Source organism: Netta rufina (assembly GCF_964035555.1).
Source record: "Netta rufina genome assembly, chromosome: 29".
In the NCBI taxonomy this organism is placed as follows: domain Eukaryota; kingdom Metazoa; phylum Chordata; class Aves; order Anseriformes; family Anatidae; genus Netta; species Netta rufina.
Genome location: NC_140153.1, coordinates 2250148 through 2264796, shown reverse-complemented (window position 1 = coordinate 2264796; position 14649 = coordinate 2250148). Strand labels below are relative to the sequence as shown.

At 62.1% G+C, this 14649-nt stretch overlaps 1 protein-coding gene across 2 annotated transcripts; it reads left to right on the top strand.

The window, feature by feature from the left end:
* The first annotated feature begins 2486 nt into the window (after positions 1–2486).
* Positions 2487–9118, top strand: PRCC (proline rich mitotic checkpoint control factor). 2 transcript variants are annotated; one of them, XM_084302977.1, is made up of 7 exons: positions 2487–3180; positions 5089–5136; positions 5522–6124; positions 6674–6769; positions 7663–7806; positions 8084–8149; positions 8504–9118. In XM_084302977.1, the coding sequence occupies exons 1-7, from the start codon at positions 2719–2721 to the stop codon at positions 8588–8590; spliced, it is 1506 nt and encodes a 501-aa protein (XP_084159103.1). In that variant the 5' UTR covers positions 2487–2718; the 3' UTR covers positions 8591–9118. The 2 variants fall into 2 exon arrangements, with proteins under 2 accessions (XP_084159103.1, XP_084159102.1); XM_084302976.1 differs by having other exon boundaries at positions 5519–6124.
* The last annotated feature ends 5531 nt before the right edge of the window (positions 9119–14649 follow it).

The window sequence follows — 14649 nt, the reverse complement described above, 5'->3', positions numbered from 1 at the left end:
TTGAGAATTAATTTGGGAAATAATTTGAAAAGAGATTGGGGAATTTGGGACTAAATTTGGGAAGAAAAATGGGAATTAATTTGGGAAGAAGTTTGAGAATTAATTTGGGAAGTAATTTGGGAAGAAATATGGGAATTAATTTGGGAAATGATTTGGGGAGAAAATTGGGAGTTTGGGAAGGAATTTGGGAAATGATTTGGGGAGAAATTTGGGAAATGATTTGGGGAGAAAACTGGGAGTTTGGGAAGAAATTTGGAAATTAATTTGGGAAATGATTTGGGGAGAAATTTGGGAATTAATTCGGGAAGAAAATTGGGAATTGTGAATTAATTTGGGAAGAAAATTGGGAAATAATTTGGGAAGAAATTTGGGAAATTAATTAAAACACACACAGAGTTTTAATTCCTGCTCAGGGAAGGGACACCAGGCTGCTGGTGCGTCTCCGTAGTCCCGAATCCCAAATTGGGGTGCTTTCATGTTGTTGTTTTTTTTTCCCCAGAAAAGCCCCAAAATCCCAAGTATTTTTTTTAGAAACTCCCCGGCGCTGTGCAGGATTACCCTGGGTGCGCCAAATGAGGCATGAAGGGGAATCTTTGGGTGCTGGAGGGTCAAATTTTGGGGTGCTGGGGGGGGTTCCCTCCTGCGTGTTCCCCCCAAAACCCCCTCAAATGCTTTCCTTGGGGTTCTGCACGGAGGTGCCTCTCCTTGCACCCCCCGCCCTCTTTCCTTGCCCAAATTTCTCCTAATCAGCCCCAAAACTGCTCAGACAAGCAGCAGGAGGGGGCACAGGACCCCATTGCCAAGGGGGTGCCACCAGCCCCAAGAATTTGGGGAGGCGAAGGCGACCCAAAGACCCCCCCGGACCCTCATCCCCCTGGTCCCTGCCATCACGGCCCCATAGCACCCACGCCCCTCATGCGCCCCCGCTGTTTATGGGGTCTCTCCCGTTTCCCTTCCCGGGATCGCGTCCCCGTGGCCAGGGGGAGCACAATGGGGCCGTGTGTTGGGGCCATGAGTGGGGCTCGCCGTTCGGGCACGGGGGGAGGCCATAATTATGGGGAAAGGGGTTGGGACCCACATGGGGGAAGCCAAACCGGCCCCACAGATGCAGGAGCATCTTCCTCATCATCCTCATCCTCATCTTCCTCCAGCACGGCCCGAGGACTGGGGCAGGAGGAGGTGTGGGAGGCTGGACACAAATGGTTATGGGGCTGAGGTGTTATGGGACTGGGACAGGAGCAGATATGGGGCCAGGGCAGGAGCAGTGTATGGGACTAGGACAGGCGACGGTTATGGGACTGGGACACAGACAGGTATGGGACCAGAGTGGGGTGTAGGATTGGGGCCAGAGCAGGTTATAGGGCCAGAACACAAATGGATATGAGACAGGCACAGTGCATGGGACAGATTATGGGGTGACAGTGGTTTATGGGACCAGGACAGGCACAGGTATGGGACCTGGGCAGGCTACAGGGCCGGTGCAGTGTATGGGACTGGGACGGGTTATGGGGTTGGAGCAGTGTATGGGACTGGGGCAGGTTATGGGGTCAGAGCAGTGTATGGGACTGGGGCAGGTTACAGGGCCGGTGCAGTATATGGGACCAGGTTATGGGGTCGCAGCAGTGAATGGGACTGGGCTATGGGATCAGAGCAGTGTATGGGACTGGGGCAGATTATGGGGTCAGATCAGAGTATGGGGCCAAGGCAGGTTACAGGGCTGGTGCAGTGTATGGGACCAGGTTATGGGGTCGCAGCAGCGTACAGGACTGGGACACGTTACGGGGTCAGAGCACTGTACGGGACCGGGGCACGTTATGGGACCAGGACAGGCACAGGTACAGGAGCGGGGCAGGTTTTGGGGCCGGTGCCCGTCTCCCCACACCGCCCCGTGCCTCACGCCCTGCCCAAGGCCCCGGACACGGCCCCGCGTCCATTTTCCCCCTGCCCCGCTCGGCGCCGCTCAGCAAATGGCTGCACCGGGCGGGGGGGGGGGGGGGGCACCGGGCCCGGGGCCTCGCCGTGACAACGGTCCCAAGATGGCGGCGGGGCGCGGGGCACGCTGGGAGTTGTAGTCCCCGCTCGAGCCGCCCTCACTCGGCTGCGCGGCCTGCGGGTGGGGGGAGCGGCGCGGGGGCTGCTGGGAGTTGTAGTCCGGCGGGGGGGAGCTGCGGCCTCGCGGATGAGGGACGGGGAGGGGAGAGCGGAGCCCGCCGGGCCTCGATGGGGAGGCCTCGAGGGGGACGCCCCGAGGCCTTTATTCCCCGCGGGGGCAGCCGCTCGCCCTCACCACGCGGCCTCCAGGCGGCCCCCGGCCTCCCCGCCCAGCCGCCATGTCAGCTCCTTCCCCCCCCCACTCCCATCCCCACCTCCCGCCCTTACTCGCGGACTCCACTTCCCATGACGCCCCGCGGCGGGGCCCGCTGGGAAGCGGGCGGCGGGCGGCGCGCGGGGCCTGCCGGGAGTTGTAGTTCGGCGGCCGGGCAACGGCGGCGGCAGAGGCGGAGGGGAAGGAGGAGGAGGGGGGGGGGGAGATCGAGCGCGGCCGGCGGCCATTATCTGCGAGCGCTGAGGCCGCGGAGGCTGCTGCGGGGCCGGGGGGGGGTCTCCATGGGGGCTTAGCCTCGCCCCCCCCTTCCCTCGTTCCGTCCCGGGTAGGCCGCGGCCTAGGCGGGCGGGGCGGATCCCCGGCCTCGCGTAGCGCCTGGCCGGGGGGGGGCCATGTCCCTGGTGGCCTACGCCAGCAGCGAGGAGGACAGCGACGCGGAGGGGGCCGCGGGGGAGGAGGAGGAGGAGGAGGAGGAAGGGGATGAAGATGATGATGATGATGATGAGGAGGAGGCCGCCCTGCCTCGGCCTCGGGGCCTTTTCGCCGCTTTGCCCCCCCCCAAAACCTCCCGGCCCCCTCCCGGCGGCTTCCCCCCCCCCTCCTCCCCTTCTCCTCCGCCGCCTCCTCCTCTCCTCACGGGTCCCCCGGGTCCCCTCAAGGCCTTTGGGCCCCCCCCGGGCTCGGCCTCTTCATCTGGGGGTCCCGAGGAGCAGCGAGCCCGGCCCGGGGGGCTGCTGCTGCTGCCCCCCCCCAGGAACACCCCCCCTGGGGCTGGGGGGGATCTGAGCCTCCCCAGGGCGAAGAAGAGGACGGAGCCGGTGAGGATCGTGGTGCCCCAGCTGCAGGAGGGAGATGTGAGTATGGTGGTGCTGGTGGCAGGGAGCCCTGGGCCGGCTGCTGGCCCTAATCCTAAAGCTCTTTGCGGAGTTAAACTGGAGCAAAAAACCCGATTTACAGCCGTTTTGCCCCCCAAACCCCCATCAGCCGCACCCTGCTTTATTCCCCACGCTTTGCAGCCGCGGGGCCGGGGTTGGGGTGTCCCCAAAATCCGCGTTGCTCTTCCTCCTCTTCTTTTGTTTGCTGTGGGATCCGCGCCTCTCCCCGCCAGCCCGGTGTTTGTCTCCCTAAAGACTCTAGGTGTCCTCCAGACCTCGAGGTAATCGTTCCTCTCTCCGCTTTTGCTTCTTTTTTTTAGGGTTGCCCTGTGTTTTATGGGGTTCCGCAGCACCCACACCGCCCGTGGTGCCAGGAGCAGAGCCCCCAGCTCCCTCCCCCTTTTTATTTTTATGTCTGTGTCCCCGTTGAGCGCCACAACCACGCTGGGACCTGGCAGCGACGCGGCTCTTCCCATCCCAGGGCCCACGTGGGACTTTGTCTGCCTGTCCTGCCGGGGTTGTGGATTTAGGGTCGGCGTTTTGGGGACACGGGGGAGCTGCCCCATCGCTCGGGGTGGCACCTCTGGCTTTGTAGGGACACGGCAAGAGAGGGTGAGAGGGATGCGTGGCCCCGAGCCGTGTCGCTGCCCACCAGTGTCAGCAGCCAGCCCAGTTTGGCAAACTGGGGAGCTCCTGCTCCCAAAACACAGCAGAGGGGCAGCTGAATCCATCAGGGGGTGGGATGGGAGGAAGGCCCCAGGGCTCTCCCTGTCTCCCATCTCCCGTTTCCCATCCAATTTGAAGCCTTTCAGCCCATCCTGGCAGCAATCCCCACGTGCCAGGCTGCGGGGTGCACGGGGCACCCTCGTAGGAAGCAGTTTGGGGTTTATCCCCTCCCCTCACCCCCACTTTGTGCCTCCTGGCTTTGTTGCAGCACCTGGCGGCAGGAGCTCCCTGATAACCCCCAGTCAGGGCTCTTGGCCCCCTCCTTGCTCTTCGGATGGCTGAAATAAGCTCGAGGGAGAGGAGATTCCTCCCTCCCCCTCCTTCCCCACCCCTTAGCTCTGACAGAAGCGCTGCAGGTCCTCGTGGTGGCGAAGAGAAACACCTTCAAAACCCAAATTCCCCAAATCCCTCCGCCTTTGGCTGCCTTCCTCGCCCCATCCTCTTCTTCCTCCTCCTGCCCCTTTGGGTTGCCCTTTCTGGGAGGTTCCTGGGCTGGCTCCTCTCCCCGAATCGCAGCCACGAGGTTTGATTGCGGCTCCCGACTTCTTTTATTTACGCGTGGCCTCCTTCCTGGGCCTGTTCTATAATTCAGGCAGCGAGCTGGCAGAGCTCCTTGTTTCCTGTAATCCCTGCAAAGTGCTCCGCCGAGCCAGAAAATGATCGAGGCTGCTCAGCACTAAAAAAAAAAACACCTTGAAAAATCGGGATTTGGGTTTACAAATCCCCTTTTTGCTCCCCAATTTGGATAACCGAGCTCAGCCTTTGGTTCTTGCTCCGAGGAGGCTGCACGAGGTGATGCTGCCTTCTTTGCAAAGCTTTTTTCTTTTTTTTTCCCCCCCTTGTTTTATTTTCTGCCCCTGCCCTGACCACAGGAGACGCGGCTGCCTCTAAATAACACCAGGTCCCGTGGCTGTGTGTGCTGTGGGCAGCACTTTTATCTTTTTTCTCTCTTGCTCTGCCTCAGATGCCTCAGCAGGAGCGTGGTGGAGCCTGACCACAGCCCCGCTGTTGCTTTTCAGCCGCGGTCCTCGCAGGTCCTGAGCCCAGAGCCGTGCTGCTGCGACTCTCTGCTCTTCAAAGCAAAAACTGACAAGGTGTTAGTGGCTGAAAGTTGTTTTTTTGATATCTCAGGTTGTGCTAAGCTCTGTTTTTCTTTCTCAGTCAGATTCAGAGGAAGATGAACCAGCAAGGAAGAAAAATACCCTCCAGGTGAGTGCCGGGTATGTGGGATTCAGTGAATTTCTCAGGAAATAAGCACTCAGCTGAGCATCGTGGGCTTCCTCCTTTATAAATTAGTCACTCCGATTAGTGCAGAGCAGTCTGGGGATAAAATTCCTGGGGTGGCAAGGCCGTTTTGGGGGAAATTTCCTACATGTAGGTGTCAGATGAAGGATGCCTTCACCTGGGGAGCGGGCAGATAGCGGCAAGCCCTGGTTTTCCTTTCAAGCCCTGCTGCTGGAAGTTGTGCTGAGCGATGGGAAAGCCATTAACGTCGTTAGGAGCGGGGGGATAATTGGCAGGGAGTCGTCTGAGTGGAATGGTGTGGCTCACCTCTGATTTCTCTCATCCCCTCGCCCTGCATGGGGCTCAGCAGGGGCGCGGCGAGGGCTCCGGTTTGTCCGCTCTGCTTCCTCAACCCAAGAACTTGACGGTGAAAGAGCCCAACCGGTTGCTTTTGCCCCACGCCGTCTCCAGGAAAGCAGCCGACAGCGCCAGCGAGGCAAAACCCGCCAAGACCCTCTCCTCCTCCTCTTCCTCCTCCTCTTCCTCCAAACCCAAACCTCCGTCCAAGCCGGCGGTGCCCACCACTCCCTCCCCCTCTGCCATCAAAGCCGCCGCCAAGAGCGCCGCGCTGCAGGTAACCAAGCAGATCACGCAGGAGGAGGACGACAGCGACGACGAGCTCGAGCCAGAGAACTACTTCTCCTTGTCTGACAGGAGCGAGCCCGGCCTCGTGGCCTCCGAGCCCTACTCGTACCCCGGCGCGGCGCTGGCGGAGGAGCCGCCGCCCGGGACGGAGCCCGAGCCTCAGTTCCAGGACGCTGCTGCCAACGCCCCGCTGGAATTCAAGACGGGCGCGGGTTCCAGCGCTGCTCAGCACGGCTGGCTGCCCAAAGCTGGGGAGGAGTACAGCAGCCAGCCCTACGGCCAGTTCCCTGCTTACGGGGACGCTGGCGTGCCGGGGGCTTATTACCAGGTGGGTTTATAACCCTCAGGGGGGAGCTGGATGGGGCTTTGTGGGGTTTGTGGGGTTTGTGGGGTTCTCCCCCAGCTGAGCTCGCAGGGATGAGGAGCGGAGATCCGCAGCACTTAGAGCAGGGCTCCTCTGGCACCGCAGCCACGGATGCTCTTTGCTGGATAAATGTTTAATGGGCGTGCTGGCGTTAAAATGCCCCCGGCAGAACTGCCCCGGCTGCTGGCTGGGTGCAGAACCCGGGCTCGCCAGGGCCGACGGCTGCAGCCAGCTGGTTTCGAGCAATTCAGCGGGGCCTTTGGTGTCAGATCCCTCTGACAAAACGCCCCAGGAATGAGGTGCAAGCAGTGACCGCCTCTGCCACGGGAGGAGGCACACATGTAACGTGCTGCCCTCCCCAGAGGGTGCACAAAATCCCTGCTGAGAAGCCAGCAGCTCATCGGGGAGGGGGTACGAGGCTTGGTGCTGCCTCTCAGGGCCACCCGTGGGTGCTGTGCTCCGGGATCAGTCTCGTTTTGCTGTGGTGACCGACTGGTTCCCCTCTGCCGACAGGATTATTACAGCAGCGGCTACTACCAGGAGGCAGAAGCAGCCCAGGGCGCGCCGCAGGAGATGAGCACCGACTCCTCCTTCCTCGACGACGAAGCGGTTGGCACTTTGCTCTCTATCCCCTCGAGGAATTTGTGTTTAAGCTCTGCTAGGATTGTAGGACCCGAAGGACCCCGGTCCTGAGCTGTGCTCCGTGCCTGGCCGGACCCCATCGCTGCTCCATGGGGGTTAGGGCTGTGTCGTGGGCACGCTGAGCCCCTCCAGCAGTGTGTGGGGCTGCTGCAGGTGGATTTCCTTGCTTTCTGAGCTGGTGGCTTTGTTATTTCCACCTAGCCCAGTGCTTTTCTCGCTGGGGATGTGTAGGACAGCCGAGGTGTGAGGAGCTGCGTTCAGGTACCTTCGTGGTACCTCCTCTAGCGCAGCCGTGGACTCCCCACAACCTTCAAATGCTCAAGAACTCGAGCTCAGAAACCCATTTAAAAGAAAAAAAAGCCCAAACAGCACACCACCTCTCATTGTTGATCTAATCTAGAAGCTGCCAGCCCCGGTAGCTGAAGCAGTGAGTGCTGCAGAAGACAGCCCATCGGCTGCTCGCTTCCTCTGAGGGGCCTCTGCGCTTTTGAGGTGGATTTGAGCGAGGCAGGGTAGGTCTGGCAGCAGCCTGAGGTGCTTCTCTTGCACTAAAACAAGGGGCCTGAGAGGCTGAGGGGCTTCTCCTGAGCACGAGTCAAAGCCAGGGTCAACGTTTTCCATTCTGCGTGGAAAAATGAGGTTATAACCTTGAGGTTAAATAGTTCAGGAGAGTTCTGCTTTGCTACAGATCAGAATATCTTAGAGAAAAAATCCCTTCTTGGGAAGCTGTGTGGTGATGGGACCTGCCCCATGCTCAGGGAGCAGAGGGTCGGGCTCCAGCTACCTCCACTTGCTTTGGGGTGGTGGTGGTGGTGGTGGTGACGTGTGTTTAACTTCAGCCCTTTCTGTTCTTCTTTCAGTTCAAACGCCTGCAAGGGAAGCGAAATCGGGGGAGAGAAGAGATCAACTTTGTGGATATCAAGGGTGACGACCAGCTGAGTGGAGCCCAGCAGTGGTTGACCAAATCCTTAACAGAGGAGAAAACCATGAAATCATTCAGCAAGGTGCGGGAAGAGAGGCAGAAGTGCTGCCTGGGCTTTTGGGGATCTTTCTTTGGTTCCTGTTTTGGCCACAGCCGCAGCTGTATTAGGCTCTGTGCGGTCAGCAGCGTGGGGAGGGATGGGGGAGCCTCGTCTCGTGTGCTGTGTAAATAATTAAGGGAACTGCAGGGCTTCCCGAAGCCCTGCACGTGAAACCAAGGCTTCCTGAACTGCCTCTGTGCAGGCTCTCGTCTCGTGTCGGTGTCTCCCCAGGCTCAGGTTCTTTGCTCTTGCTTTCTAGAAAAAAGGAGACCAGCCCACGGGGCAGCAGAGGAGGAAACACCAGATCACCTACCTGATCCACCAGGTGAGTGGCCTGGGAACCGACGGGGACAGAATTAGGGGGCTGGAGACGTGCTGCGGGTCCGAGCTGAGCGCCTGCCTGCTTTTCTTTTTGCTTTGCTTCACCTTCCCCCTTCCCCTCCCTGCCTGGGCGCGTGCGCGGCCGCGTTCGGTTACGAGACTCTTTCCTTCCTGCCTTCGCTCCGCACAGCAGCCCAGAGCCTCCCCCAAAAGCAGCTGCGTTTCAGCACGGCCGGGCTGGATTCGTGCTTTTTGGGATGATTTTTGCTGGCTCCTGGAACCAGCAGGGGCAGCGCCGCTGACTCAGCGCGCGGCGCCTCGCTGCTTACCCGCTGCTAACCCCGCTCCCTTCCTGCAGGCCAAGGAGAGAGAACTGGAACTGAAAAACACGTGGTCCGAAAACAAGCTCAGCCGACGGCAGACTCAAGCCAAGTACGGATTTTAACGCCTCCAGCCCCGCTTTTTGGCTGCTGGCCCGGGTGACCCACGGTGCCAGACCTTCGGAGACCGCCCAGGCCGTGCAGGACGCTGTCCGCTGGGGGCAGGAGGAAGAAGGTTGAAGGCAAACCATTCCCGAAACTCCACCTGTAACCTTTCCCCTCGTCCTCACGAGCAGCACCGTGGAAGGTTGGCCCCGGCTCTGTTGGGTGCAGCTGGCGGCAGCCCCGAGGCAGCTGCGGGGAACTGGTGCGAGGCTCGGAGCTCTGGTCCTGGAGGTGCAGGGGCTGCGCCTCCTCCGAAGCAGGCAGAGTCTCAATAAACTTCCATTGCCCACTCTGCTCCTTCCTTGGGCTCGCTGTGCGTTGAGAGTGTAATTTTTCTTCCTGAAGGGCGCTGAGTTTCGAGAGCAAGCCTGGTTTTTGTGGTTTTGTTTTATTTTATTTTATTTTTTTTTTGTCACTTGATTTGAAACATCCTCGTGGCTGTTTAATTTTGTCCGAGTAAATCCCATGCTCCTCTCGTGGATGATTTATTCTCTGTGTGTGTGTGTGTGGCTGAGTTAGTGTTTTTGGGCCTGGCTGTCTCAACGCGTGCTGGGAGGAAGCTCACGTTCCTGTTGCAGAGGAGAAGCAGAGACAGCTCGGAGCCCGGACCAGAAGTGAAAAGTGGAACATGCAGCGAGCGGCGCGGATCTCCGCCAGCTCCAGACGCTGCCGAGAGCTTTTGGCTGTCCGTGCTTGGTGTGTGTGTGTCATTTTGTCATTTCCTTTTTTTTTTCTTTCCCTTTTTGCCTCCTCCCCCTGACCCAAGGCCTCCAGTGCTGTACCAAGCCGGTCTCCACGCTTCTTGAACCGACTGTTCCCAGCGCAGGGAGCTCAGTGAGTGAGGCAGCATTTCCTGCGAGCAGGCACAGACGAAAGCTGCCTCCTCTACATTTATTTTTCAGCTCGTTTGTATCAATTCCCTTCCCCCTAAAGGCCTCGTATCTGATTAAGTGTTACCCTGACCCTGCTGGCTGGGAAGAGGAGAGCGTGTCCAGCCCCAACTTTTTAAAACAAAATCTTCTATTTAAGGTATTTGGGCTCGGTGGAATGACTGCAAATCGTGCAGCCGTGCCCAAATCTCGTTGGCCTCTCGTTTTGTTGTGCACCAGAGCGTGAGGGGCGGTTAATATTTGTTATTCCACTTAGAAGAATTCCAGCAGCTTGTTTTCTTTCTTTTTTTTTTTCCCCTCCCACGTTACCTGTTAAAAACAAGCAAACAAAACCCGAACCCCGCTGCGTGAATTCTTTTCTTAGGCTACTTGCAGACGACCCCATTTCTAGTTTAGCTCCCTGGATGTTTTAGGACTTCGCAGAGCCCCTTTGGAGTATTTGAACGAGCAGAATAAAGTTCCTGTCCAGTAATTTATTTGTTTCTTCTCTGTACAGTGAAAATCCTCTGGAAAGAGATTTGATAAAGGAATAAACTTTGAACTGAACCAACCCACGCCTGTTTCCAGCACGGGGGGCTCGAGGCGTTGCTTCCCCTGCTCTGGGGCTCTCGCTGAAGCACTTTCGCAGCCTCCTGCCTTCCCCGGCTGTTTTGGGGCAGAACTGGTCCAAAACCGCTCATTTTGGTGCCTTGCCAAACGCGGTGGTCCTGAGCAGCAGCTCTGTGGGTTTTGCTCTCTGCTCTGTTTTTGTTTTTTTTTTTTTTGGTAAAAAAGCCAGGTCTCGCCCACCTCGTCCTGGTGGCCTTGGGGGCGAGGGCAGCTTGCAGGGGCTCGCGTTTTTCCCGTTTTCCTCGTGTAATTGCTCATTTTTAACACCAGAGGGGAGCTGCGCGGAGGGCGATGGCAGCGGCCGCCTCTTGCTCTGCTTTCGGGAAGGCTCGGGGGGGGGAAAAACAGCGGCGATTTTCCCAGAGGTAACCCCCGGCCTCCCTTCCCTTCACCACTTTGAGGCTCCAACACTTCTGAGCTCGGGTTTTTGCCTCCCTTGTGCCCACACCAGGACCCCGCTGGAGCCCCGCAGCCGCTGGCACCGCGGCCAGGGCGAGGAGCGCGGGGTTCAGGGGGTGCAGGGAACACCATGGGGCAGCCCCGGGGTTTCTTGGCCTTTTTTTTCTGGCTTTTCTTGGTTTGTTTTGGCTTTTTTCCTGGCTTTTTTATGGCTTTTTGTGGCTTTTCGTGGCCGAGCCTGGAGGCACCTGCGGGCAGTTCTGTGCTCGTGGCACCGCTCCGGCTCGCGGCCAGCTCGGGGTCGGGATCCGGAGGCAGCAGCCCTGCTGGGAGCCGCCTGTTTTTCCTAGAGCAGCCTCATCCTCCGCCCTGCTTCTATTCATAGCCTCCTCCTTCTGCGAAGATGAATTCGACGCCTCCTTCCTGCCCCCTCGGAGCCGTTTCGCTCCCGTGGGAAGGGCGCTCGGATCCCGCTGCGGATCCATCGGGTGCTGCCCGTGGCTCCGGGGCTGCCGTGGGGCCGGTTTGTGCTGTGGGGCTGCTCCTTCCGTGGGGCTGTGCCCCACAAGCAGGGGCTCGTTGGGGTGCAGAGGAGGTGGACGTGGCGTGGGCAGGCGGCTGGGTCTTTCCCGTGGACCTTTCAGGGTCGCTCCTCTCCGGGAAGCTGCTCGTAAATGTTCTCCTGCCCCTCGTGCCCCGGGGGGGCTGCAGTTCTCGTGGCACTGCTCTTCCTCTGGCCGTAAATGGGGTCGTCAAACTCCATGGAGGGGTTCCTTGGGGCCTGGGGGTGGGATGGGGAGGGGAAAACCCCCCTGAGATGGTGCCATAGCCTTAGCCGGAGAGCCCGGCACCGCGCCACCGCACCTGGAGCTTGGCTCCCAGCACCTCGGTGGTGGGACGGGGGGGGGGGACACGCACCTCCAGGGGTGGGCTGGGGGCTCCTCTCAGCCCCCCACCCGTGCTGGGAGCTGCTGGGGGCTGCCTCCTCCTGGAAGCTTGGCTGGAGAAGCTGCGGAACAGGCGGCGGCGCGCGGGCTCGGTGGGCGCCCGCGCCTTGGGGGGGGGCAGCGTGGAGAGGGGACCCCGCGCCCCCCTGGGGAGCAGGGGGGGCAGCTCCCGCTGGGCCAGGGCCACCTCGGAGTAGACGTTCTCCTCGGGGGGGGGCGCACAGCCCCGGCCCATGGCGTAGAAGGGGATGGGCTCCTCCGGCTCCGCGCGCTCGCGGGGCTCGGCGTAGGTGTGGAAGCGCACGAGCTGCTGGTACTTGGCCTCGGGGGGCTCGGCGGGGACGGCTTCGCGCTGGCTGGAGGGACCCTCGGGGGCTGCCCCTCCGCTCCAGGCCCGGATAAGTGGCCCCTGGGGGGCTGACGAGGAGCCCACCTTGGCCGGGAGCGGTGGGGGGGTGATGGGAGCCTGGGGGAGAGGGAGAGAAGGAGCGAAAAGGAAGGCTGGGGGCAGCCCCGGGGGGGCTTTGCTGTCCCCACCCCAACACCATCCCCATGGATCGGAGCCGTTCTCACCCCAACCACATCCCTGCACCCTGCAGCTGCTCTGGAAGCGCCCCCGTCCCCCCCCCAGCCTTGCCTTTACCTCCCTGGAGCCCCCCTCGGTGCCGTCCCCGGCAGCCTGCCTGGCTCCTGGTGGCCCCTTGGCCACGGTGCTGTACGCTGGGGTCGCTGGCAATGGGGAGGTGCTGCTGGGGGGCTGCACCCCCCCGGGGGGCTTCTCCTGCTGCGGTGAGAGGATTGGGGTGAGCACAGGGCAGGGCACGGACCCGGGGGCACCAAGCCCAGCTTCGGTTTTGCCCGGCCACCCCGCAACCTCGGCGCCCCTCGAGAAGCAGGAACGCCTCCGCGGGCGGCGGGGGCTAACGAAGGGGGCTAATTACAGCAATGAAAGGGGTGGGGGGGAGATCCTCAGATCCTCACCCGCGGGCACGGCACGGTCAGGAGCTCGCGGTAGGGCGCGATGGGCGCGGTGGCGTGGTGCCGGAGCAGGGCACCCAGCTCGGCGTGGGCGCTGCGCTCGCCCAGGATCACGTAGCGCCCGTCGGGCAGCTGGTCCAGCACAAAGTGCCTGCAGCGCTCCCTGCCCCTGTGGGGTTGGGGATTGGGGGGGTCAGCAGTGGCAAAATGAGGGGCTGAGCCCCCCAGGCTGGGGTCCCTCACCTGTAGGACAGGACGAAGCCCACGGTGCTCTCGCTGAAGCGCACCAAGAAGCAGCCCGGCGGCCGGTCCCGCAGCAGCAGCTCCGTCTCCCTGCGGGGTGGGGTGGGTGAAGGAAGCTCCCCCGTTCCCCTGTGCCCCCCTCCCACGTTGCGGGGTCTCCCCCCTGCTCACCTGCGGCTGAGGAAGCCGTGGAACCAGGCTGGGAGCTCGCCCTCGGCCCCCAACCTCCCCGCCTGCGTCTGCTCGAACCACCGCCTGGTGCGCGCCCACAGGGCCACCAGCTCCGGCTGCGCGCCCCCCCCGGCCGGGGGCCACCCCGGCAGCGCCTGGGAGGAAGCAAAAAGGGGCTGGGGCTCGGGGGATGCGGGGCAGAGGGTGCCTGAGGATGCTCTGCTGCCCCCCCCGGGGGTGGTGGGTGGCTGCTGCCAGCCCCCCAAGTCCCAGTCCCCAGCCGTGGGGGGGGAGTGGGATTGGGGCCGGGTCGGTGCGCGGTGCTGGCCGGTCCCCGCAGGGCTTTTGGGGGGAGGACACGGTACCTGCGGGTGGCTGAGAGTGCTGGGGTGGGGAGCTGGGGGGCCGGACCCTTCACTGCCCCTCGTCCTACCCTGCCCTGAGCATCTGGCTGCTGCGGGGGCTGCTCCGCTCTCGGGGCCGCGCCGTGCCCCGGCTGGGCGCTGGCTGCGTTGTCCTCGGGTCTGAAGGTGACGAAGAGGGGACGCTCGTCGTCCATGGGGCCGCCAGTCCCTGGCACGCGGAGAGGAAGAGGCTGAGGTGAAGCCTCCACGGGGGTCCCACGTTCCCCCCGTGCTGCCCCATAAGCTCATCGCCTCCCTCCTCCCCAGGAACCCGCTCGGTGTGAAGGGACCAGGAGAAAAACCCCAAGAGGGACCCCGAGAACCTCCAAAACTCGGTGAGGGGAGAGGGAGGGGATGGGGAAACACAAAACTGTGCACGGAGGGGACGGGGACCCCGGGCACGTGCGTGTGAGCTCGGGCTCTGTGTGCGCCCAGCGCCCGGGCTCGGCCGGGTGCCGCCAACGCTCAGCAAAACAAAATTAATCCCGACCAGATGCTGGAGGGGGTGGAAGCGACCGGGGCCGTTTGGATTACGGGAGGCATCTCTGAGTCACGGGGCTCAGCCAGGAACGGGGTCCCGGTGGGTCCCAGAGCCGTGGGACCGGGAGCTCAGCTCGGCCTCCACGCAGCACCGAGGGGACCGGTGGCTGCGGCGCGCCCGGCCCCGTCTTACACCCGAAAACGCACGGAAGGGGGCAGGGAAGAAGCTGACAAAGCAAAAGGGAACGGCCCCAACCTGAGCAAACAGCAGCCGGGCGGTGCCGGGCTCCAGGGCAGGGCTGAGGCTGCTCCAGGGCTGGGAAGGGCCCGAAGTGGCCTCGAGAAGAGCCAAAGCTCGGCCTCGCCACGTGCCCCTCTCCGTGCCGAGCACGGGCGGCTCCGTGCAGGGCTGGATGGGTGCTGTGGGGCGCGCAGGAGCCGCGCCGTGCTCCCTTCTCCCCTCACCTCCTTTATCCTCAGCCCCTCTCCCCCACAGCCCCTTCCCCGGGGACAAACAGCGAGCAGCTCCGTGTCACCGTGCTGCTGCACCTCCCCGTGCTCGGGGCGCGCTTCCCACCCTTTCTGCCCCAAACCCCGCCACGAACCGCCCCGGGAAGACCCCAGCCCCTCTCCCCCAGCCCTCGCACCTACCTCCGCCGGCCGGGACCCCCAAACCCGGGGCAGGAGCCGGGGTCCGTGTGGGGTTGGGGGGTGCTGGCGGTGGGGCAATGCTGCCGCCTCGCCCGCGGTTGCGCCGCCGCCGAGGGCAGGAAGCGGCGAGCGAAGGCGCTGCACCGCGGGGCCAGGAGGGGCCGACGTCACGGAAAGGCGGCGTGGGGCTGCGGGTGGCACCGGCGCCGGCGGGGGCACTTGGGGGGGGCGGCTCCTCGCCCCCCTC

Coding starts and splice junctions, on each gene's coding strand:
- PRCC (XM_084302976.1), top strand. CDS start 2,719: ATGTCCCTGGTGGCCTACGCCAGCAGCGAGGAGGACAGCGACGCGGAG. Junction 6,125..6,673: donor TGCCGGGGGCTTATTACCAG/GTGGGTTTATAA, acceptor CTCTGCCGACAG/GATTATTACAGCAGCGGCTA. Junction 6,770..7,662: donor CCTTCCTCGACGACGAAGCG/GTTGGCACTTTG, acceptor TTCTTCTTTCAG/TTCAAACGCCTGCAAGGGAA.